Below are 26,672 nucleotides of genomic sequence, written 5' to 3'. Positions count from 1 at the left end.
AGTTTTACGCGCCCTCGGAGCAAAAAACTTTTTTTCACGGGCTCCCCAATCGAAGAGTGCCCCAGGCCTCCATCAGTTAAACTCGCCCCTGGTTGTGCACCGTCTTCTTGGCGTTCAATTAAAAAATGGTTTCCGATTTCGTCATTTACTCGACGAACCTCCTAAGAAACTCGAGTTGCTAAGCGATCTGTTTCCGACTGCCTAATGCAACGTATTAATGCCTTTTGGTTAGGTATGAATGAATAAGGTTTTGAACGTTTCCCTTTACGCCATAATGCTTCAATTTGTCAATTAAGGTTTAATGATTAACTGTATCAAATGCTTTTTTGAGGTCTATGAACACAGAGCACAGAGCACAAACTTTGTTGTTAGAACTTCTAAGGACTGAATTGCTCATTTGTATTTTTAGAAGATTCTTGGAGTGAATGGAGTGAATTTGGAGACTGCTCAGTTACTTGTGGCAATGGGCAGCAGACACGCAACAGACGATGTACAGGATCTGCTGAACCGACTTGTTCAGGAAAAGCTACGCAATTGCAAGGTTGCACAATGCAACCTTGCCCAGTAGAAATCAGTAAGTTTTCACAACGTCGTCGTATGTATCATAACCGATACTGCCTTCGATGAACTAGATCAGCGTGGACCAACTTCTTTTCATCGCGGGCCAATTTTTTTTTTATCTTGCAGACCAATGTTTTTAAATAGCGATTCATAGGCTTATTGCTGGAAAACTATACATAGCCTATTGCTTATAGTTACTACTCTCTAAAACCTCTACAGCTTAATTGTTTCACCTGAAAAAGGGGTCATCTTTAACTTTATCAACTTTTATATTTAATTTTAGACAATAGCGTTGGTAGCCACAAGAATTGTAGTTGTGTCCATCCGAACGCAAGCGTAAAGAGCCTCGTTTCTAAGTTGATTTCGATTTTTGGTTTTAATATTGTTCATTGCCATAAACGTACATACGCAAATGTACGTACTTCCAAACATCGAGTGGCCTACAGGTTCAGAACAGCATCTTTTAAAAGGGGAAATTTCTCCTTTGACACTAACTGCAGTTGGACCACGCTGAACTAGATGTGGAGTTAATAAACCTATAGTCATCTTTCAAAATGTCCTGCACTGTCCCAAAGTGTTCCGGGTATGTTAAACGAGTTACTTTGTGGAAAAATTGAATAACGATGTTTTTTTGTTGTTTTGAACGTGTAGCGATAGCCTAAGCAGAAATATTATTTATTTCTAGCGTGATGTTGGGAACATGTTGTTTGATTGCCAATCAGCCTATCACAGTCTATCAATTGAATAAGCCTAAGTAGTGGATTATGATCCGATCAATATCGGCTGGCAGTGCTAAAAAGCAGTGCTCTGGCAGTTCTGAAGAGCACTGCCCAAAAGCAGTGTCCAAGCAGTGCTCTGGCATTCCTTGTTTGTATGTTTTATGAGAAAAGCAGTGCTCTGGCACTGCCTGGCAAAAACAGAGTCTTTGCAGAGTCATAAAAGCTGAGCATAAATTCTTGCTTATGTCAAATTATTTAGTCTGTTTCTTCTTCGGGTAACTTTGATAAAATGCAATTGAACCAATATTAACTTTTTTGAAATGTGTTTTAACGTTTATTTTGTGTTTCTGGTTGTGATTGACTATAGATTCCTTTCCTGCTTCTTCATGCTGTACTTGTATGCGAGGTTATTGTTTCTGTTTGGATTGCATTTTAGTGTTTTAAGTGGTAGTAGGCCTGCTTTATCTAGCGTCTTAACCCTTTGCTTTTCAACGTTTTTTTGAAAGTTAACTGCTCAAGAGGGGGCCCTTTTTGGTTCAAATTCAATCAGCTGTTACGTGTTATCCGCTGGTGCTATTTCAACAGAAGTTGCACTGGTGTGAAAACAAATCATTTGTCTATAAGTTTGAAAAGTCATTATTCTAAAATTTTATATGTTAAACTTAATATTTCAATTTTTGCAAAGGTACTCAAAAACGACAATTTTGATTTATCTTGCTGCTATTTAATTACCGTGCTAATCTGATTTCATGCAAAGTTCTGAAAAACAATGAGCTCAATCGAAGGCACGAAGTGTGTGTGCGGTGTGCCGAATCCCGAATCATTGCATTGATAAAGATTTACGACTTGCGAGCAAATCTTATTGTAAGCTACTCACTGATTCTAAAATAGTTACAATCAGAGTAATATTGTTACACGAATTTGAAAAAAAAAACTGCGTTTGTTGTCTTACATTTTTGTCCTAAACTAATGCATTCCCAAACTCATGGCTAGCTTCTAGTTTTATGGAACCAAATTTCTCATAAGTAACACCTTAGCCTGCTTGAATAGCTGTTTACATCTTCGTTTGTGTATTTTAGGTCTACAATTGAGTTTGTAGTATGAATATTTTTAGTAGAGAGAAGACAATTGAACAAGTTGTTGAAATTATCTGAAATTTCTAAGTTCAAATTAGGTGCTTTTGAAATTGTGGATTTGTGTCAAGTCGCATCACAAATATCATGCAGGCTACATCATATGTCATTTCGCTTACGGGTGTTTATAAACATGACTAATAAATTACATCCACAAACAATTCAGCATTTACATCAACAAAGCTAAGTTCGAAGCTCACTTTTTATTGAAGATTGTGTCAATCAAAATGAAAATACATTTTTAGTCCGCCAGCGTCGAAACAATGCTACAGCGAATTGAGGAACATGCGTAAACAAAGGAAATGTGAAATAACCCACAATCAGCAAAGCTACATAAATTTAACGTTTACAAATGTTGAATCAATGTAAAAGGACTGGATTGCTGACTGGGTCGTCATTGTTTGAAACACAAAAAATACGCGTAAAGGCGACAACATCAGCAAGGCAGCGATTATGTTTCTGGCCAAAAAAAACTAACTTTTGACTTCAAAGATAAAATTGATTATAACGAAGCTTCAAAGTTTGTCGTAAAAAATATTGTAGAGATACAATAAACATAATCATTTTGTGCCAGATTGTGAGAAGACTTCCTAGATTCTTTCCAAACATTTGCAGGATTGCAAATTATTTTCTATAACTTTATATTGCCAAAAAATGGCTTCTTTGTTGAAACAACGTAGCTACAATTCTATAAAAAATTCTTAGGCCTATTACATTGAAGTAATGAAATTTTTTTTTGTGATTTTGCTGATGACGTTTTACAATATCCGAAAAGTAAAAAATAATAATGATGAATTATTTTACAAAACCGTGGTTTGCAAGCGCTTCATAAAAAATTGTTGGGGGAAAATTTACTATTAGACGTGAAACGTTTGTAAAAGAAAATTGTCGGTTTACGTATTTATAATGTTTATTGCGCTGTTCGAATTATAAACTGCCTGTATTGTCTACCTTTGTGGTTGCCGGCCAGCTTAGAGCAGCATGCAAACTACGCGTTTATGGTATTTGCATCGTGTTATGATTCTCGAAAATTTCCCACAAGGTCTTTATTTTTATCGTGATATTTTTGTGCCTTTTCTGTCCTAAACTTGAAGTCATTGTGAAGCACAATCCACATCGGTTTTTAGACTCAGTCTTCATTGAAAATCTTTTGTGTGGTGCATCATTTCAAGTAGTGTCTTCCCCTAAGCTGTTACACAAACCGCCCAGAATCAGGTTGATTATTATGTATCTTACAGCAGTTGAGAGCCCGTTATTGTATGTGTGGAATTATTATTGTAGATGTCTGACTAAATTCATGCCAATATCGAGCAAATTCTGCTTTCTGGATCCTTGCCGTTATTTACGGTATTTTTTGTTGATAAGTTTAGGCAGCATTTTTCAAAGATAAATGAAGACATCGGTATTGTTCGTCACTTAGATTTAGTTTTCTCAGCATTGTTTATTCATTCTTTGATCCACTAGTTTGTCCCTCTTTTGGTATAATCGGATCGTTTATAAATGGCAGGTCTTCACAATAGCCGGCCTCTTCTACATTGGCGCAACGTATTCAGTTGTTGAATCAATGATGAAAAAAGCTGATTTGTTGTTTGTCTTATGTGACGCCTAGCTTTATGCCTCTTCTACATTACAAAATATTTAGTAATGTAGATGAGGCATTATCATCTTTATTTTGCGCTCTTTGGAACAACACACAGTGCACTGTGAAACAAAAATGCAGGACATAACAACAAGTAGGCGACATAAAGCAGGGAAGGGACGCCATCGAGTTAGCTGCTACGTGTAAATGGAGCCTATCTCATAATTTTGAGTGTATCTCACAATTACTGTTTGCAAAAACGCTATTTCTCCGGCTTCTCCCAAAAGCATTTGCAGTGATACATTTCCTCAATTGCAAGTTTTGTCAATGAGAGCATCTCCATAGAACGTTTATTTTGAAACCAGGTTGTAGAGCTGATAACGCAAAAAACGTTTGCTATTATTGTTTCTAATTAACAGCTTTGTGATCACTGGCTTTTCTTTTGTAACATAAGAAATAACGCGCTTTGTATTATTGAGGTCAAACCAAACAAAGTAAAACAAGAGGATGTTTCTCTCTGCTCGCGCATATCGATGCACGAAGCAATTATGAGCTTATGGCTTGTTATCGCAATGTAATCCATTTTACGCTTTGCTGGAAGTGAGCTAGAAATAGCAAAAATTCACTAAAATCTTGAATTTACAAGAAAACTACACAACTTTTAGCATCAAATTTAATATCATCAGATCCGCCTGGCAATTTTAGGAAAAGTCAAGAAAAACCAAGTACATGGCGTTACTGTGCTTCAAATAATCAAAGGAAATATGAGGGGGGGGCCAAATCTGGCCTCCCTTTGAGACGCAAAGTGTTAATGCTATGACGCAGATCATTCAACAAAGCAACAGCACAAATACAAATCATTTGGCGTTGACGCTCAACTTCTTTTGAGAAGCGCATAAACGTGATTTGTAGTTCAAGCGGATTAATTGCAACGACTGGCAAATCAGCAACAAGGCACAAGTCACACTATTTTCTGTTTAAGTCACACTGATATAATGAATAGAAGCACTTGTAGACCATAAAAAGAGGTTTAAAATTAGAATTAAATATTTTTGGAGGCCAATACTTTTGTGCACTTTTGGACAAACTTTTATCACACTTTAATTATTTTAAAGAATCGTTCGCTTGTTACAGCAATGGTACAATCATCAAACCATGCATGTGAAAAGGGATCTCACTTCTCTCAATCCTTTCATGCTAAAAACGGTGTAAGAAAGGAAGGGGTTCTGAGTCCTTACATTTTTGTTTTATATATTGATCATTTGTCAAAACACTTTAAAACCTGTTTGCTACGTCGGGATTCTTGAATCATATTTTGTTTGCTGACAACTTTTGTTTCTTTGTCCTTGTCCTTTTGGTTGACGTGAATTGCTTGAAATCTGCAAGGAATTCGCTGATCACCATAACGTTATTTTTAATTGTAGAAAGTTATTTGGGATGTTGTTCCAACTGAAATGTTTTGACCTATCTGCAACGCCAAAAATCTGAACTGGCCAGGAATGGATTCGCTTTGTTGACAGAATTTGGGTGTAAATATCAACACTTCTTTATCGGATAACAATGACATTGTCAATTTTCTTTCTATCTCTTACCAAGAAAAAGACTTGGAAAGGTTCAGTGACGTAGTTTAATGGGTTATAACCAAAAAGCAGTCAATTAAATGTCGAATAGTTCTACTAGTGAAATGATATATGAAAACGTTTGAAGGACTCCAACGAATGGTTCACCACTTCCAGCAATTAATCAAAGTAACAGTAACAGTAAACAGCAATAGATTCCACCGCTTGCTACTATTGATCGAATTTAACGTAATCCACTCCCAGCTTATCATACGATTCTAATTTCAATCATAAATTATATTAGCATCAACTTTGCTTTACTCGTATTCAATACTTCAACTCTCGATCAACAATAATCTTTGCATCTATTACCAACTGCCACTACTACAACAATTATCTTTCATAATCAACTCATAATAATAAAGATTACGCAAATTACACACCACTATTTATAAAAGGTTGTTCGGTCTAGTAACTTTGAGAAGGTTACGTAATGTTACATCATAAGGACTCATTGTTCTGTCAATTTGCATTAAAGTAAATAAGCAGTAGCTTCCCGATTGACACGTAGGGTAAAAGGTTCTAGAAACACGTCGCGTAATAAAGATTTTGCAATCATAGATCCACTGGTAAACATCCTTATGACGTCATGACAAACGACACTCGGCAATTGTGAAAAAAAACAGAACATTCCAGATTTGCATGCTTATAGAAGATTATGGAAATACGTTACATAACAAACATTCGCAATCCAAGGGTACTACAGGTCAATAACCGATAATAACACATCGCACAAGATTTTTACTATCAAAACATACGCTTGGTCAAGACACAAAGCAGTCCGTTGCGAGGTCTTGCACATTAATTGTGACAGACATAGGACTAAGACAAGTAAAATATCTTTATCGCTCAGCAAACAAATTAAAGAATAAATATAATAAAGGTTCACCACGAGTAAAAAATGTGTTGTTTCGCTCATATTGCGCATCATTTTATGCGTGTCAACGATGACTCAATTTCCATCGATCTTCTTTCTTAACCCTATCTGTAGCGACACGGGGCTTTATGAGGACGCCCCACTCTAATAGTGAAATATTTCATATTGAAGGAAATATGCTAGAAATGTGAAATTTGTTGGCTTTTAGTTTTTATTCTTTGCCAATTTTCTAAACCTGTACTGGTCAATTTTCTACCTTCCTGCCCTTCACAATAATCATTTCGTCTCAGGTGGCTAGACACTTTCGTGCAATGCTAGTTATATATACATAATTTAATTTTAGTGCAATATAAATGTCAGTGCAATTACTTTAAAATGTAAAAACGTCCAAAAATGCCTTATATTTATGAGCAAAGTAATTTTTTGTTTAGTTTAGCAATACTTTATGTTATAATTCGAAAATTTCAATTTACAAGCTATTTTGAGGAAATTAAGATAAAACCGACTCTCTGTCGTTTTTTTTTTTATTTCAAACAGTTTATTTCAATAAATTTGTTGGGTAAAAATTTAATTCCTACACGCACAATACACATGGCTATCATCTTGTAAAATATTATGGCTCTGTAATTTTCACAGCTCCCGTTATTAGCGATTAATTTGCAAGGGGCTAAGATAGCCGTGACATGCTTTTCGCGTACGAATAGGTACAGCTCTTGTTAAGATAGGGTTAAGGATTAGAATTACTTATGATACAATATGCCTCGTTATGCTAGTGCATATGCATATGAGGTTTCAGCAAATGTTACAAATTTGGAAGCTCTCTTGCGAAAATCACTCTATGCGTTTGTTCCAAGTTGGTGTAAATGTTGCAATTCTCTGCTTAAAACTTTAATGTCCACGATACTTTGTATAAATCAAAAGATTTTGAACACTACAATGACATGCTTAACCTGCCATCATACATTTTTTTTCTTGCTGATTTATTCTTTCGAGTAATTTTTCATTTCTTATTGAGAAGAGTTTGTCAAGTTTTGTTAAACCGACCGCCTTCCCTTGTATCTACCAGTGATTGTGCTAAACTATCTTCTGGCTACTTTCGCGCCGTTGCTGTTTATGTGCCAACTGTATACCATTCTCTATTTATGCATTTTTTTTCTTTGTTTGTTTATTCAAATATGGACATTCAAGTCAACGCAAATAAATAATATATAAATAAATAAATACAGTCGATGCTGATGGCTGTTGTGTAGCTACTTTTTAAATTTGTGTTTAGTTGTTTTGATGCAAAGTAAAGAAACTAATATTATACTCTCCTCAGTGTGAATATTTTTTTCAGCTGTGGGTGGAATTACCTATACCATCAGTGAAAGCGAATTGAATTATTGGAATGCTAAGGCAAGTTGCAAACGAATGTCTTCCGGTGGTAGACTAGCAATGATCAAATCACAAAGTGTTCAACAACAAATCCATTCTGTTATACGATGGCGGAGTGAACGGGGGTATTACATTGGCATGACAGGACAAAATACAAACAACTGGCTTTATGAAGATGGTAGTCGAGTTGATATTCCAAACTACAGGACTGGTCAATATTCGAATTGGTATTCTGGTGAGCCAAACAATGGATGGGGGAATGAACATTGCGGCATGATGTATCGTCGCAGCGGTTTGTGGAATGATGTCAGCTGTCACACCACACTGAACTACATCTGTCAACAAGGTAAATTTTGACTGAAAGGACTAGAGCCTATATTGAAATTGAGTAGGCTATGATGGTTAATACAAGCCTTCAATTAGTATTTTGGAGTCTTATAACTTCTTTATCTGTAGTATTAACATATTCATTTTCAAAAACAAACCAGCAACACTTTGTTTTATCAGCCAGTACGTTAAGTTTACATATTTTTAAGGAATCAATAAAATTTTGAAATTTTTTGAAGATAATTTGGAATATTTCAAATATAAAACAATGTTTTTAAATAGAGGGTTTAAACAGAGTGAAGGCAGATAAACAATATTTGGGTCTACTTTCAAGCATGTGATTAAGTGTCTTACTAAAGTTCTCGACCGGTGTTGAACTCGAGCCTCCTGCCAGGGATCTCACCTTTCGGTTATGCAGAAAATCAATTCAATATTAAGTGCTCATCAGCGGAAGACTAATCCATCTGAAAACCGTCGAGAACTAATCCATCAGTGCGGCTACCTGCGTGCACCACCAATGAAGCTTGGACTGGAAAAAGAACTCTTTAAGACTCCAAAGCATCATCTCCGACCCAACCAAAAATTTTTTGCCAAAGAAAGCCTCGTTTGGGCATTGGCGTCGGACTATTCCGTCCCAACTTGCACAAATGGGAGATAACTTCATTCGTGATCTGTAAGCGTAGCATGGACAAACATACCGCAGACTCCAGCATCAACACAACTGCGCCATCCATCATACGTCAAACGGTATGCGTGGTCTGCGCGAACTGGATGACGAATCAATTCCGTGGCTGCTCGGCACCTGTAAAAGGCAGAGCCTGCCGATTTTTGGAGTGGTCAAGAAAAACTTCAAACGAAGAAAAAGACTATGTGACTTTTTAGCTGATGCTTTTACGTTTACGTTCAATTGAAGCCCTTTAGCGAGGCTAAGCCAGTTTTCTGCGGTAATTTTTGTCTAGAGTTGAATTTTCATTTTGCATGTTTAGTTGGTTTCAACACCAAGGTCCTGTGTTTTGCCATGCTAGACAGGTAGTCAATAACTGGTCTAGCCCCTGAAGAAGTCAGTCGTGTCTAATTGACGAAACGTCGGAATAAAAGCAGATTGTCACTGTATACACCTTGTGATAGTATAGCTCAATTTGCACCAGTAGAACATTTCCTATTATTTAATTTAATGCCTGGTGAACAACCTCATTCAATTTTCTACAGCCATATTAGGCTTAAACTATGAATAAACATTTCTTAAATATGTAGAAAACTTTTCTTTTTGTAGTCATCGACCTGTGTTGGAGTTCACCATGTCAAAATGGAGGGATTTGTAGTGGTAATGCAGAAAGGTACAAGTGTGAATGTAAAAGTGGATATAAAGGGATCAACTGCGAGCAAAGTAAGCAGATCCAGCTGTTTTGCAGGTCTTATTATCAAGGCATTGCACACTAGGGTGGATCGAAAAAACGTTTTTATAAAATTTTTATTAGTTTGGGGTTGGAAAACTTGCCAATTACTACTAAAACTAATTGTGCAAAATTAGATTGTAATCTGACGACATCTTGATCTGCCACCAGCCACTTGAAAATTTACCATTAGGCCATTCCGTGTTAATTCACACAGTCAAGAAATTCAATCTCTTCAATTTTACTTAAATTTTACACACCTTTTCACTATCTTATATGATGAACACCTGCAAAATTCGAGTGAAATTTATTGAGAAACATTTCCTCGGCAGACCCCCCCCCCAAACTAAATGCTCTATAACTCTCGTGTTTCTCAATAAATTTCACTCAAATTTTGCAAGTGTTCATCATATAAGATAATGAAAAAGTGTGTATAACTAAAGAAAAATTGAAGAGGTTGAATTTCTTGACTGTGTGAATTGACACGGCATGGCCCAATGGTAAATTTTCAAGTGGCTGGTGACAGATCAAGCTCTCGTCAGATTACATTCTAATTTTGCACAATTCGTTTTAGTAGTAATTGGCAAGTTTTCCAACCCCAAGCTAATAACAATTTAAAAAAAAGGTTTTTTCGATCCACCCTATTGTACACTAAAGACTTGTTCACCTATTTGTTACGTCATCAACAGCATATTTTGGTTGTGTATGATGCTTTGACCACATTTTTTGGATCAAAATAAAAAGTAGCTTAAAATAATAGTTTTATGGAAGCAAGTTTTCGGATTGAGCAAATATTGCTTTGTTTGTAGTACCGACCAAACCTTATGAATCAATCAAATTTGATATAAAATTTGTTTGGTAGGAAATAAAGTTACATTTCGGGTAAACTATACCCCAACAGTTCAGCTACTAACTGACGATAGGCTTTTGTGTTTCTTTCCTCGATATTGATCTCTGATGTAAATTTAAGATTGTTATGCTCTTTATTCATTTAGGTTAGCAATCACTCAATGTTAAATGTTTAAAGATATTAGACAGCTTTTTATTTAACTAATCATAGTTATTTAATTAATCATAGGTGAATATTTTAAAATCTACATAGAATTTAAAATATTCATCAGTACCATTCTTGTGCTAAGGATCAGTTCCATGTGATAGCAACCCTTGCCAGAACAAAGCACTTTGCAATGGAAAAGGAGCTGGTGATTATTTGTGTGGCTGTGGTCGGCACTTGAATGGGAAAAACTGCGACATAAGTAAGCCAATTTTTTGTTGCGAGACCCACCGTACTGCCGTGTTTGCAATTCAATTGAGTGGCCGTTGTCAACCGCAACTGTTTGTGCAGTTGTGTTGTCAAGCAGATCTATAACTATTACTCTGTAACTTGTAAAATTAATCGGGCAGATTATTTTTATTTATGTACAGTATAAGTAACATGCTTGCAATGCTATTAACCACTAACTAAATTAGGGCGTCGGACTTTTTCGCTCAACGATGCACCCATTGGGAAGGGCTTCCTCCTTTTTTTGTTGATGTACTGCTGAGAAACAGACCGCAGACCACATCATCAGTGTTTGTACTATCATCAACCAATCTAATGGAGTGAAAGGTCTACACGTCTGGGATGATGATACAAAAGATTGGCTACTTTCTACAGTAGTGGTCTTTCAAGGTAGTCGGGCAACATCGTGAATCTGGGGTTGTAAAAAGGTAGACCCTCGGTTCCAGAGGCCGATAAAACGACGAAATCACCAATTCCCGATACACACCCATTTAAGATAATTAATCGTTTATTGTGACAGTTGAAAGCCAGTGTTGGAGTTCACCTTGTCAGAATGGAGCAACTTGTAGTGGCAATGCTGAGAGTTATAATTGTGAATGCGAAACTGGATACAAGGGAATCAACTGCGAAAAAGGTATCAGCTTTGGATTTATTTCTTATCTTTAGGTGATTATAACGCATCGCTGTGCTTCTAGACTACGCTATCAAGCTTATGCAAAGGCGGTGTGCTTTTCTTAGACAATATCCAAAGATTTCACCCCAGAGGGGTTCACCACCACCCTTCGCTTAGTGAAACAACTCATAACTCAAAGGCTGGATAATTGCCCTGAGCTTGTACTCCATACTGGTTCTACCCTCAAGTCCTGGCTATGCAGAGATTGTTTTGTTCCTGCTTGCACCACCTCCCAATCCCAAAATCTGGAGAAGAGCTTGAGTAATTGCGATTCCTAAGTCTCAAAAGGAGCCACCAGAAAACCCACGGAGCTACTGCACGGTATCTGCCCTCTGTGTTCTCTTCAAAATCCTCTAAAGGCTGATCTATGACCGCGTCAATCTAATCATCGACCCACTCTTCCCAAAGGAACAAGCTGGGTTCTGGCGCAGAAAATCCACCGTAGATCAGGTCAAACTATTGACCAAAGATATCGAGGATTGCTTTGAGGCAAAAAAGAAATCCACGCTGCCTTTCTAGATCTTACAGCTGTCTATGACACCGTATGGCACCGCGGTCTTACTTGCTTTTCCTGCTTCCAGACCGACATATGGTCCATAAGATCATGAAACGTCAGAAATTGAATGTTCACCTTCACCACAGGCCACTCACAGCACAGCAGACTGAAACGCTTGAAAAATGATGTCTCACAAGGGTCTGTCCTGATTCAACTTCTCTTTAACATCTGCACCCACGACAAGCCAAGCACGGTCTCTGCAAATACGCATACGCGACGACCTGGCAATTCTCCACTCAACAAAATCGTGGGAAAGCCCAGAAGACACCTTGAGCCAGGACATAAAACCCTCTCAGCTTATCTCCAGAAATGGCGACTGAAATTCAGCGAAACCAAAACTGTGGCAGCAGCACCTTGGGGTTAGATAAGACAGATCGCTGACATACCCACCATGTGGTGTCACTGCCCAAAAAACTCTCATCGCGTGCTGCGCTGCTCAATCGTTTGGCAGCCACCAGCTGTGGAACGAGGGCTGACATTTCGCGTGGAGCAGCCCTTGCTTTGTCTACTCCTCGGCAGAGTCCTGTGCAGTTTTTTGGAGTCGCAGTGCTCAATGCCACAACATCACTTAGCCTGGGAACATCGTGAATCTTGGATTGTAAAAGGATAGACCCTCGCCCTCAGAGGCTCACACAGCGATAACGAGGCTACATAAGGACAGAAACTAGACATATCTAAAACATGAGCAATATCGCTGTAGAAAATCTTGAAAAACATAAATTGCAATTTTCTTGCAAGTAAACGTTTTGCTAATAAATCGGCTGCGTGTTTTATTGAAATTTTTTTGATATCTTTTATTGATATCGTTGTCTTACTAACGCTTCGAATAGGGATAGTAGATTACCGGGATTGTTAACTACATCCGCTTTTTCGTTCATCCGCAACATTAGAAGGGTAATTTTTTTTTTATTTACAAAATAATGTATTTTTTATGGGTTATATAAAAAGAGTGAAGTTGGTTTTGAAGTAATTTAAAGTTTTTAGTTGAAAGCAAGCCAGCAGCAAAGCGTGAAAAAAATGTCAAATTGGCAATTTACCCTTCTAATGTTGGCGGAACAACGGAGTTGCTCGTCCCGGTAATCTACTGTCCCTAGCTTCGAATGGCAATATCATTTTTTTCAGAAGCCGGCCCATGCGATAGCAATCCATGTCAGCATGGAGCGGTTTGCAACAGAAAAGGAGCAGACGGCTATCTGTGTGGTTGTGGCCGTTACTTCACTGGCAAAAATTGTGAAATAAGTAAAACACCATTTCATCAAAACAATTTCGATTCCATTGTTTTCACATAAACTGATTACTCATGAAAAATTGTCATTGACAATATATTTTCTAAACTCATACCTCTGAGTTGAAAGGTCAACGTAAATACTTGAACTTGACTAGATTAGAATCTTTAGTAGCTTCCACAAATCTGAAATGTGCTTTCGTTTTCCACATGGCACTTTGTACAACTTAGTAATTTTTATTATACATGTAACACAATGTAGCCTATTGGTAACATTAACTTTATTGATAATGTGAGCTTATCTCATTACATGTTATGGCAGTTGAAAGCTTGTGTTGGAGTTCTCCTTGTCAGAATGAAGGAACTTGTCGTAAGAATGAAGATTCTTACACTTGCCAATGCCGTGAAGGTTATGATGGAACGAATTGTGAATTAGGTAGAAATTCTGCTTTTGTATCAGTAACCTTGGGACAAAGCTTATTGTGTATGATTTTGATCAACAAACGAATGTGATTTATATCATTGTTCAATTATAAATCAATAAAGCGGTAGGATGGTGCAGCGGATAAGGCGTTGGCTTTCCAATTATTCGAACTGACATCGATACCCGGTAAAAACACCGTGCACCTCTCCCCAGGGTGTAATAAATTGGTGGACATAGTCGCTGAAGGAAAATCGGCCGAGAGAAAGGAACTGGCCATCCTACTCGTGTTGTGGGTAATGAAAACTGTATCTTCTTATTCCCCAAAGCTCAATACCTGAGTATGAGACTACCGTTACCTCATTTATAAAGCAATAATAAGCATTGTCAAGAAATCTCTTGAATTTTATAAGTTTTTTAAACCTGACTTTGTGATTGCAGAAGCTTTAACCGATTGACATATCTTACATGGAAGATGGAGATTGCAACTCTTCTGACGTCATATTGGAACACTTATCCATGAATTTATCTGCAGCTAAAACAATTTCGTGTGTATACTTCTATGAACCTGGATGCATAACGTGTTGATGTCATTAATCAGTGTCAATGCTTTAAAGTTTGATTAATAAATTTGCCTCATTTGTCCTGGTACTTTTCAGCACACTTCATCACTTCATGCATTCAAACATTCTGTATTGTTAAAAGCTCTCACCTTTGTGAAGTCAATAATTTTCGTTATTAAAGCAACACACTTTGTGTAGGCCACGTCGTGCTTATTTCAAATAATTAAAGTAAACTCAGAAACCGAATGATCTGCATCTTTTGGTCTGCTCGCCACTTATGTGTTTCTGCTGTGTATTCTCATTGTAAATAATAAAACAATTGCTGTGTGATTCTGCGTATATGCTGAAAAAATAAATCAAACTGATAATCTTTTTTTTCAGTGAACAGAATCAGTTCGAACAGCTTACCGTGTTATGAAGTGTCTTCGGTATTCTCACTGTCGGTTAAAATATAAATAGCCAAATAAAACGTCTTGGGTGAACACTCGTATAAGCTACATTTTAATAAAGTAAAAAAAAAATTACTTGTACTTTTATAATGTGTATCAGATTGCACGCCGTGCAGTAGCATTAAGTGCACTTAGTGCATCAAGTTCCTCAATTGTAGCCTGGCCTAGACTACACGTAAAATATGTGAAAAGTGATTCCAGTGTACAAAGCCATCGCTAGAGCATTTGAAAACGCTGATCTGTTATCTTTACTGGAAACGAGTAACTCAGTAGTTCTGATTGGATGGGTCTTCTCAGAAAACTTTTCAAATTAACAGTGATTATAAACATTAAGTGCAGTTTCTTCGACCAATAAAAATATTGAAGACTCCAGTTAGAAAAATGATAAATGTTTTTATTAATTGTACAAAGCCTGTTAAAAATTTCATGAATATATGATACAGTACTTCACTGTTTGTGGCCTTCCAGCAGTTTATATGTAACTCAAAAGAAATAATGTTGTTACAGATAGGCTAATGAAAAACATTAAACTATTTCAAACACATAGTTCGGCAATGATGATAATTAACTGAAGTGGAAATGAAACTGAAGCCAAACAAGAAATGATTTGCACATCACAAAACTAAATCAAGAATGTGCTGTACGACAAGCTCATAATCGTGAACAATGCCTCGTCATAACCAATCCTCCACACGAGGAAGGAACATGCTCATGATGAATAGTTGAAGTAAAAAGAGTAAAAATATTTACCATATGCGTTTGAACACCATATCAATGTATATGACCCTCTTGGACTTTATTGAGATGTTGGTCTTTAAATTAATGTTGGTTAATTATTTTACGTGCCAGAGTGGTTTATAATACAATAATAATCCACAAAAAATCTATAGCTTTTTGCACACGGTAGCATACAGTATGTTGATTGCAAAAATAAGGAAATGAAATATCTTTTGACACGTGTCAAACCCATAACAATACTTGATATGAACGACTCGGTTGCATGTTTTGAAATACATACGAATTTATTTTTATACGAGTAAGTTCAATCACAAACAGCTAAAAATCGGTTATTGTAAAAATAAGTAGTTTTTGCAGTGAGCCTATCTTCTCAATGCAACTCGCTTGTGGTGTTTTCAATCGTGGTCTTGATCCACGAAGATAATTTCATGACGTTGGTATAAAACCCAGGCACCTGCTGCTTCCTTCCTCCAATTGTGAGTGATTGGCCACAACCCCATCCCCAACTGACAATTCCAATTTGGACCCAACATGATTTTCTTTTCTCCTCAGTAACTTCAGTAACCTGCGAATAAAAATGTTACAAAACCAAATACTGTAATAGCAAGAAAGTGGTCAGTTGAATATTTTTATCAATCAACAACCAACTATATCCAGTAACATGTGAATGAGGTTGTTACAAAAACAAATAAGAGCATTTGGTCATCATGAATATTTTTGTCAACTAACAATCAATCTTCTTTGTTTTTCTTCTTCTTCTTCAGACCAAGGCCAGGAAAACTCTGCCTGGAGCCATGGATTTGCTTACAGACTCAGCAAGTTTGCAAATGAGTTTGATGGGTTCCCTGATAGGTTGCTTGCGATGTTTGCTTTTTAACTAAAACTTGCCCATGCATTAATTATTATCAGTAATCTTAAGTTCATTGAGGTAAATAAAGACGTCATGCGTACCATCTCATTATTTTGCAATTACCATAACTTATTGCAAAAGTTTCATTGATCACTATTATTGTACGCAAGTTCCATGGAATACGCAGGAATGTGAAGGCGCCTTTGATTAAATGAAATCATGTAAGCTACAGATGTGCGTTGTGCAAACTAGGAAATGACATAGTTAAACTTTCCTATAAGTATAGCCTAGTAGGATGGTTTAATTTTGTGTGCATGGACTTGCTGTTAAATAAAATTCTTCAAAGATGTCGGCTATAGGATTCAATCAGGAAAACGACAAAGTTTAGGTTCAAGATCCAGCGTGAAAGTGGGCAATAGTTTAGTTGCTTGAAATTTTCTACCTTTTTAATTGTATTACCATTTAAGTTATATTTACCTGGCAATAGTTATAGTAATGAAAGTTTTTTGATTATATAAAGAATAGATTTTTGCTGTTTGACGACAAGATAATTGAAAACAAAAAGGTAGTTCCATAGTGATAAATAAACCATTTTGTCACTGTCATTTCGATTTGCACTACTGACATTTTTAACAGGATTCTGCTGGGGAGCAAAAAATTACTCATTCTGTAAAGCAACCGTGGGTCTAATAAATTCTTCAACACAGTACGCCTATTGCACGCCTAGTTGGTGCCGCAATTCATACTCAAACTCATAACACAAACAGTGCTATCAATGGCGCACTGTGGCTATGTCTGTGTCCTTTACCATTGGGTAGCCATCTTATTTTGCAAACATCCACCCCGCTGAGATTAATTCAAATATAAGACACTCGGCGAACAAGCAGAATCATCATCTTTATTAATAAGATGTATGCTTTTAAAGAAAACCATCTGGTCTTCAGAAACAACACCCCCTTTCATTTATATTTTGGGACCTTGTGAAGGCATTTGATTAAGTTCATCGACCTGCTATGTGGACCGTTCTTGCTCGATTTGGATGCCTTGACGACTTTATAACCTTGATCCGTGCTCTCTCCACGATGGCACGACGACTTTATAACCTTGATCCGTGCTCTTTCTACGATGGCATGGTTGACAGAGTTTGCTATCAAAACACCCTCTACGAATCATACCCTGATACAGGTGGCCAAACACGGATGAGTTTTTCAGATTTCGTGATGCAATGTGACTGCTATGTTAAACAAGGTCCCACAAACATAAACATGCGCTGTCGCATAGACGGAGGGCTCTTTAATCTTGCTTGCTTCCGTGCAAAGTCGAAAACCTCTGCAGATACAATGCATGAGTTTCAGTTTGCCGATGACAATGCCACACTTGCTCGAACTCTTGATGGTCTCCAAACAATAACAACGACATGCAAAGACTCTTATGAGCCTTTTCAACAGAAGTTGACATTAGTAAAACTAGGATCATCAAGCAATTGCTAGCCTATTACACCTCCCAGATGATCGATATCAACAAAAGATCTCTAGGTGAAGTAGACTGGTGTTCTTATTCTTCTGTGTTGGTAGCATACTATCAGCACGTGCAAACGATATTGAACACCGCATAAAAGCAGCATATTGTGCCTATGGAAGTTTTAACCATGAAGTTTTCAACAACCATCTATCCTCACAAAAGTATGGTCTTCCGGGCTGTCGTTCTCTCCATTTTTATCTACGCCTGTGAAACTTGGACATTATACCGCGGTGACATCAAACCTCTTGAAAATTTTCAACAGAGAAAACTGAGGCAAATACCAGGCACTCAAGAGAACCGGCTCACCAACCAATTTATCTTCGATCGTACTAGGCTGCCAACTCTGGAAGCCACCATACTGCAACACCGCCTCAGCTGAACAGGACATGTCATGCGGATGAACCTAACGCGGGTTCCTCGATAAATGCTCTATGGAGAACAAAAGACAGGAAAAACATAGAAGACCAAAAATTAGATATAAAGATAATCTGAAAGTCCCCCTTGACTAAGCGAATATTGATCTGGAATCGTGAGAACAACTTGTTAGTGACAGATCAATCTAGAGAAAGAAGGATGGCACAAAATTTTTCGAAAAAAGAAAACAGGAAATAGATGACTCTGGATAAACGAAACATCAGAAAATAAAGCTAAATGAACCAAGTTCCCCACCATCCATACAATGTGACTTTTGCCCACGTCTATACCACCACAGACTCCGCCTCCGAAGCCTTATCAGACATAACTATCCAAAACCACATACGACAACTTGAAAACTAAGCCACTGTTCGGAAACGAGCTGGAGCCGCCGACTGTTCTGCACTATGCGATACAAAATTGTAATCGAAAAGGGATATCCCGGCTTAATGTGTTATTATCTGCATTTACAGCGGCAAGACATTTTACAGAGAGGTAACTGTCCCTCCTTTTCCCTTCCAACCCCCCTTGGTTACGCCACTGACCAAAGACAAGGAGATTCAACAAATAACAATTATACTATTTTCTTGTTCTGCCGTCAATTTTCAGAAATAAAATTTCTCGTGTATTGTAGTTTGAAATGTGATAACGATATTTTACGTCCGTTTAATGTTAAGCAACGTTATTTATTGCTTTACATACCTCTGTTACTAATGGTCCACCACTGTCTCCTTGGCACGAGTCGACAATACGCCCTGGTATTCCACTGGTAGCGCATAACATTGAATTGGTGTATGGTATAACTCCCCATGCACCCAACTTGCCACGAAGCCATTCATTTGTTGCTGTAGAACAACTGAAACAAGTAAATTCAGTAAAATAAAGATTGCTGTAATACAGTACTCTGAATATTTTTAAACAACACAGTAGTTATTCTTGAGTTAATACATTAAACACAACTCTCCGTTTCTACAAAAAATTTCCTAGCTTAACAATAATCCGTTTATAGATAACAATAATACAAACCGTTAAATATTATTAAAGTCTCGAAAAGCAAAAGCTTGGGAAGCAGCTACTAAATTAAATTTGGTAATCAGACAATACTGGAAGCAACAATTTACACTGGGCAGGAAAGCAACACTTCACAAATAAAAACCTTTACGGTAACCTGCACCTTTCACTGAGACAATCAGAAAACGAATACTACAGCCTGGCAGGTCATTGCTTTAGATGCCAACAGGAAATCATTGATATTCTTCTTTGGTGACCAATCTATGGCACTAGGAAAAGGGATCAACAGGCAAAAGTATTCCTTAATCAAATAGAACAAGATACTACAGTACAGAAGCATAAACTTTCAATTTTGATGATGGATGAGATGTTTGGAAAAACTATGTTGATGGTGTCCTTGGTGATGATGAAGCATTGGTAGTATGGAAGAAAAGGGTAGGTTATCTGTAATAAAGAATATCTCTCCAAATTTTTCATACATCGTTTAATTATTTTGCTACATGATATCATTTGATAGCTTGGGCCCTTACAAATCATCATCTTTAATGTTGTGCAATCCTTGTTGTAAAAATTGGCTTGTTTGGTCCATATTTAACTTTTCTCCAGATGTTCGATTTGCCATTATTCCAAAGCCGGTTGAAACCATTTGAACCGTATCCAGTCTGCCTTCGTTCAGCAGAAAGTTGGCTGCAATCGATGCACAAAACTTAACAGTACTACAATTTGAGACAAACACATCAACATGATTACTGAAACGCTGAATGCTCAGTTGCTCACTGCTTTTGCTCACAAAACCAAGTATATACCGTATTCAAAGAAATAGTCGTTAAGATTTGTATAACTCAATAAAGAACGCTCAGAAACATATTGTAGGATGTTAACCAAATTACAAAAAAAGCTTTCCCGGAAAAGATATTTAACAATTCAAAATAAATATTTAGAACTAATTCAAAACATCAAAATGTGATTTATCAGCAGTTTTTAAGCTAAGGTCTTAAGTTCAAAAGATCACACTGAGGTAAAGCAAATTTAAAATAAATCTGGGTGAAAGTGAAATAGCTGTAGTCAGTTGAAGACTTCTCACGTTCTCAAATTTTAAAAGCATTCAGGCTTAAATTCACATTCATATATTGTCCGTCCCGATAGCTCAGTTGGTTAGGACGTGACTTTGTGAACAAAAAAGCTTCAAGATAAAGCAGCGCTGGTTCGACTTTCGGGGTGTGCGCTTTAGCAACGCATTCTCAGGATTGCTTTCCATTCAGCGACACCTAATGGATGGAATAATTTCTGGCAACAACACTTTAACTATCGGAAACACTTCACTCTGTCTATCTCGTTAGCCGGTCCTGTGTCAAAAGCCTTTACAAGAATGCAAAACTACCAAGAATAAACAATCAAGGCTTTGTCCGTCTGGGAATAAAAATTCATAATCAAACCATATATTACAATTCGTCTATCAGTGTCTCAATTTTAGTTTGTTTAAATGAATTAAATTTTTTTTTTGTAAAGTACTTCTTGCATTAATATTATTTTTAAACCATACTTTCAATTCTGCATTTCTCTTCTTCTGTTTCATTTTCAGACATCTGGCCAACTCTTAACAGTTGTTCTCTCACACAATTCCCGTCCATACAGGGCAGGCAGACTGGTCTGATGGAGTCAGTATAGTTCACCCAACCTTGCACCTTAGTTAGTACAAATTTCCGTCCTTTTTTTTCGTATTCACGCCCAATTTCAATCTTTACAAAATAATGTTTAATAAATAAATAAAAAAAACTTGTAAACTGAAGATTTCACTTTAACTGTTTGAAGGTTGGGGGCGGGCTGTCAATTCAACTTTTTTTGCATCAACAGTTGTATCTCTAAAACCACTGAGGCTGCGACTATGAGATTTCTTGACTTTTCCTAACTTTCATTCACCTCTATTGAGCTGAAATTTTGAGCGAATAAAGGTTATAAATTGAGAGATATAAGGCATTTCTCAGCACATCCTCTGAAATATTTCATATTCTATTGTTCAAAATTTTCCCACCAGCTGGATGAAAGTAATTAATTTGGCCCATGTCTCGTTAATCCTAACTGCTTCACAGCGTGAAGGAAATTGACAGTATGCCTGGACCTTTTGTTCTCACCAAGGCTTATAAGCGACGTCGATACAAGAAAAGCTTCAACTTTGATACGATGAGTTACCGTCGCTTGCGGTTGAAATTGCGTAAAATTAAACATAAGACTTGGTGCCAATGCATCTAGAGCGAGAATAGTTTTTCGCAGACAATTATGTCCTTTCAATCAAACAAAGCATAGGCTACAACGTTATTGCCTACTATAGAAGCTGCTCTGTAACATATTATGATTTTGGTTTCAAATCTTTCCTTTTGTCCGACACACTATCAAAAGCAGAAAAGGTGTCGATGTTCCCAAAGCTTCTCACATATACTTGTAAACATTTATTTCCAAGTCGACATGTAAAGATTTAAAATGCAATACGATTTGAAATGCAAAAATGCAATATTTGTGTAGGATAAACCAGAACATCACGCTTTTGTGAAAAGGACGATCGTTCCACCACGTTTATACGTGATGCAGCTTAGTTGAATCAATATATTCGAGGCTTCTTGTACCAGGTTCACTGTCACTGATAAACTAAACCGCGATGCAGTACCTCGCAAAGCAATTGTAGCGTAACATTTCCATGTGCTATAACTCGTCATAAATTGTGAAAACTTGTGTATTTACTTGTCAAGTTGTCTCATGTGAAATATAAGTTTGCATAGCAATGTCACAATGAAATCTTATCTCCGTTTACCAAACTAAAGCTATGAACTTATGCGACGTCTTGCAACGTTGAATCGACGGAAAGGCGGGTAACTGCCAAACTGAACTGAGAATGCATGAAAGAAATCGTTTATTATCGAATGGACGTGACGTCAGAAAACGATGAATCGACATAGGCTAGCGGCGAGAGATATTTTAGTTAGATAATGACACGCGGCAGCGCGTTTACATTGAATAAAAATACCTTTATTTTATCCATTTCTATTTCCATTCTTCCTAGTTTCGTCTCACAATAACAAACAAATGAAGTTACGCATATTTACTAAATTATTCAATAAACAATAATGCATCATCCAGCATTATATCAGCGCTGATTGACTAGACATATTCACGAGTTGTGTGAGAATTGTATTCGATTAATCGCATTATTTATTGTAGGTAACACCTGCAAAAATTCAAGTAATTGCAGACTCTGCCTTCATAAGTGTAGTTTAGAAGTAGCCATCTCATATTGAGCCAATCCAATCAATGTAAAATAGAACGCTTTTACTTGATAGCGCGTGTGATATATAGGTTTTATCTAACAACTACTTTCAGTTACATTGAAAGTGAATGAGTAAGCATTATGCAGTCTGTGACAAGGACTGGAAATGTATAATCAGAAAATATAATATCATAAAGTATATTGCGTTATGTACATCCAGTAATTTTTATGAACATGGTATCATTTTGCAGGCAGGCGTTTTTATAGAGATACAAACTTATTCCATAGTTTGATTTATGGCACTTATCCAACTGTTTCATAATGCGAATAGCTGTTTTAGTTGAATTTAGAAAAAAATATAACTTACTGTATAACCGCAGACAGATGCAACTTTTTTCATGCTTTAGGCAATCGGCAGTACGGTGAACTATAGTGGTACATAACATAACCCATATGCGGGGTAATCGCAAGGGTCAACCCAAGTAATGGAAAGGTTCTTTTTGAATTATGGTGATGGAATTCTTGTAATGCTATTGAACTTCATCTTTTTATGAAAAACTTATATTGTTTGCATTTGCAAGAAATATCAAACTGTAGTAAAAACAGAGAGAGACTGTTCACCAGGCATTTTATAATAAAAGTAATTTGCGTTCTTCTGAAAGGTGAAGTTTCTGGATTGATCTACCAAGTTCCGTGTCATGACTGTGATTTAATCTACATTGGACAGACAAAACGTGACCTTAACCCTTTGCTTTTCAACGTTTTTTTGGAAGTTAACTGCTCAAGGGGGGGCCATTTTTGGATCAAATTCAATCAGCTGTTACGAGTTATCCGCTGATGCTATTTCAACAGAAGTTGCACTGGTGTGAAAGCAAATCATTTGTCTATAAGTTTGAAAACTCATTATTTTAAAATTTTATATGTTAAACTTGATATTTCAATATTTGCAAAGGTACCCAAAAACGACAATTTTGATTTAACTTGCCGCCTTTAATTAACCGTGCTAATCCGATTTCATGCAAACTTCTAAATAACAAAGAGCTCGATCGAACGCACGAAGTGTGTGTGCGGTGTGCCGAATCATTGCATTGATTAGAATTTACGACTTGCGAGCAAATCTTATTGTAAGCTACTCAGTACTCACTGATTCTAAAATAGTTACAATCAGAGTAATATTGTTATACGAATTTGAAAAAAAACAAAACTGCGTTTGTTGTCTTACATTTTTGTCCTAAACTAATGCATTCCGAAACTCATGGCTAGCTTCTAGTTTTATGGAACCAAATTTCTCATAAGTAACAGCTTAGCCTGCTTGAATAGCTGTTTACATCTTCGTTTGTCTATTTTAGGTCTACAATTGAGTTTGTAGTATGAATATTTTTAGTAGAGAGAAGACAATTGAACAAGTTGTTGAAATAATCTGAAATTTCTAAGTTCAAATTAAGTGCTTTTGAAATTGTGGATTTGTGTCAAGTCGCATCACAAATATCATGCAGGCCACATCATAAGTCATTTCGCTTACGAGTGTTTATAAACATGACTCATAAATTACATCCACAAAAAATACAGCATTTACATCAACAAAGCTAAGTTCGAAGCTCACTTTTTATTGAAGATTGTGTCAATCAATTTGAAAATACATTTTTAGTCCGCCAGCGTGGAAATAATGCAACAGCGAATTGAGGAACATGCGTAAACAAAGGAAATGTGAAATAACCCACAGTCAGCAAATCTACATAAATTTAACCTTTACAAATGTTGAATCAATGTAAAAGGACTGGATTGCTTACTGGGTCCTTATTGTTTGAAGCACTAAAAATACGCGTAAAAGCGACAACGTCAGCAAGGCAGTGATTATGTTTCTGGCCAAAAAAAAATAACGTTTGACTTCAAAGATAAAAATGATTATAACGAAGCTTCAAAGTTTGTCGTAAAACATTTTACTGAGATACAATAAACATAATCATTTTGTGCCAGATTGTGAGAGGACTTCCTAGATTCTTTCCAACGATTTGCATGATTGCAAATTATTTTCTATAACTTTACATTGCTAAAAAATGGCTTCTTTGTTGAAACAACGTGGCTACAATTCTATAAAAAATTCTTAGGCCTACTACATTGAAGTAATGAAATTTTTTTTGTGATTTTGCCGATGACGTTTTACAATATCCGAGAAGTAAAAAATAATAATGATAAATTATTTTACAAAACCGTGGTTTGCAAGTGCTTCACAAAAAATTGTTGGGGGAAAATTTACTATTAGACGTAAAACGTTTGTAAAAGAAATTTGTCGGTTTACGTATTTATAATGTTTATTGCGCTGTTATCGAATTATAAACTGCCTGTAGGCTATTGTCTACCTTTGTGGTTGCCGGCCAGCTTAGAGCAGCATGCAAACTAAGCGTTTATGGTATTTGCATCGTGTTATGATTCTCGAAAATTTCCCACAAGGTCTTTATTTTTATCGTGATATTTTGTGCCTCTTCTGTCCTAAACTTGAAGTTATTGTGCAGCACTATCCACATCGGTTTTTAGACTCAGTCTTCATTGAAAATCTTTTGTGTGGTGCATCATTTCAAGTAGTGTCTTTCCCTAAACTGTTACACAAATCGCCCAGAACCAGGTTGATTATTATGTATCTTACAGCAGTTGAGAGCCCGTTATTGTATGTGTGGAATTATTACTGTAGATGTCTGACTAAATTCATGCCAAAGTCGAGCAAATTCTGCTTTCGGGATCCTTGCCGTTATTTACTGTATTTTTTGTTGATAAGTTTAGGCAGCATTTTTCCAAGATAAATGAAGACATCGGTATTGTTCGTCACTTAGATTTAGTTTTCTCAGCATTATTTATTCATTCTTTGATCCACTAGTTTGTCCCACTTTTGGTATAATCGGATCGTTTATAAATGGCGGGTCTTCACAATAGCCGGCCTCTTATACATTGGCGCAACGTATTCAGATGTTGAATCAATGATGAAGAAAGCTGATTTGTTGTTTGTCTTATGTGACGCCTAAATTTATGCCTCGTCTACAGTACAAAATATTTTGTAATGTACATTGTGTACATTGTACATTTTGTTTGTAGGCCTACATTACAAAATATTTTGTAATGTAGATGAGGCATTATCATCTTTATTTTGCGCTCTTTGGAACAAAACACAGTGCACTGTGAAACAAAAATACAGGACATAACAACAAGTAGGCGACATAAAGCAGTGAAGGGACGCCATCGAGTTAGCTGCTACGTGTAAATGGAGCCTATCTCATAATTTTGAGTGTATCTCACAATTACTGTTTGCAAAAACGCTATTTCTCCGGCTTCTCCCAAAAGCATTTGCAGTGATACATTTCCTCAATTGCAAGTTTTGTCAATGAGAGCATTTCCATAGAACGTTTATTTCGAAACCAGGTTTTCGTGTCTTTATCCAAGAAAAGATTTCTTATTGTATACAAGATTTCTTATTGTAACGTTTTTTATTCGTCAATGAATATTATCTGCTTGAAACAACTGTTTTGAATAGTTTGTGGCCTCCATAGCCTACTATTTTGATCGTGGATTGCTATTCTTCTTTGTAGAGCTGATAACGCAAAAAAGCTTGCTATTATTGTTTCTAATTAACAGCTTTACGATCACTGGCTTTTCTTTGTAGCATAAGAAATAACGCGCTTTGTATTATTGAGGTCAAACCAAACAAAAGAAAGCAAGAGGATGCTTCTCTCTGCTCGCGCATATCGATGCACGAAGCAATTATGAGCTTATGGCTTGTCATCGCAATGTAATCCATTTCACGCTTTGCTGGAAGTTAGCTAGAAATAGCAAAAATTCACCAAAATCTTGAATTTACAAGAAAACTACACAACTTTTAGCATCAAATTTAATATCATCAGATCCGCCTGGCAATTTTAGGAAAAGTCAAGAAAAACCAAGTGCATGGCGTTACTGTGCTTCAAATAATTAAAGGAAATATGAGGGGGGGGCCAAATCTGGCCTCCCTTTGAGGAGCAAAGTGTTAAATCTAGAATCAACGAGCACCAAAGAGCTATTAAATTTCAACGTCCGGAGCATTCCGCTCTTTGCAAACATTCTATAAATTCAGACCATAAAATTGCTTGGACCAACGCTAC

At 36.6% G+C, this 26,672-nt stretch overlaps 2 protein-coding genes across 3 annotated transcripts in view; one reads left to right on the top strand and one right to left on the bottom strand.

Moving 5' to 3' along the window:
* The window catches only part of LOC145769270 (uncharacterized), a 33,779-nt gene extending 18,984 nt beyond the window's left edge, over window positions 1-14,795 (top strand). The window contains exons 10-17 of one of the 2 annotated variants that reach the window (XM_082580852.1): window positions 410-574; window positions 7,825-8,208; window positions 9,463-9,576; window positions 10,723-10,839; window positions 11,386-11,499; window positions 13,217-13,333; window positions 13,642-13,755; window positions 14,182-14,795. In XM_082580852.1, coding sequence (XP_082436978.1) covers window positions 410-574; window positions 7,825-8,208; window positions 9,463-9,576; window positions 10,723-10,839; window positions 11,386-11,499; window positions 13,217-13,333; window positions 13,642-13,755; window positions 14,182-14,198 — 1,142 coding nt within the window. In that variant the 3' untranslated portion in view covers window positions 14,199-14,795. The remainder of the gene's footprint in view (window positions 1-409; window positions 575-7,824; window positions 8,209-9,462; window positions 9,577-10,722; window positions 10,840-11,385; window positions 11,500-13,216; window positions 13,334-13,641; window positions 13,756-14,181) is intronic. The other variant, XM_082580853.1, reaches the window with a different exon arrangement.
* Window positions 14,796-15,044: 249 nt separating this feature from the next.
* LOC145768334 (complement factor B-like) overlaps window positions 15,045-26,672 on the bottom strand; it is a 39,971-nt gene continuing 28,343 nt past the window's right edge. The window contains exons 12-15 of the mRNA XM_082579811.1: window positions 20,830-21,025; window positions 19,817-19,973; window positions 18,978-19,131; window positions 15,045-16,055 (exon numbers count right to left, since the gene is read on the bottom strand). Of these exons, the coding sequence (XP_082435937.1) occupies window positions 15,861-16,055; window positions 18,978-19,131; window positions 19,817-19,973; window positions 20,830-21,025 (702 nt within the window). The 3' untranslated portion in view covers window positions 15,045-15,860. The remainder of the gene's footprint in view (window positions 16,056-18,977; window positions 19,132-19,816; window positions 19,974-20,829; window positions 21,026-26,672) is intronic.

Source organism: Aplidium turbinatum, chromosome 4 (assembly GCF_918807975.1).
Source record: "Aplidium turbinatum chromosome 4, kaAplTurb1.1, whole genome shotgun sequence".
Classification (NCBI taxonomy): Eukaryota; Metazoa; Chordata; class Ascidiacea; order Aplousobranchia; family Polyclinidae; genus Aplidium; species Aplidium turbinatum.
Note: the sequence above shows the minus strand (reverse complement) of the source record. Positions and strands in the feature narration are given on the sequence as shown.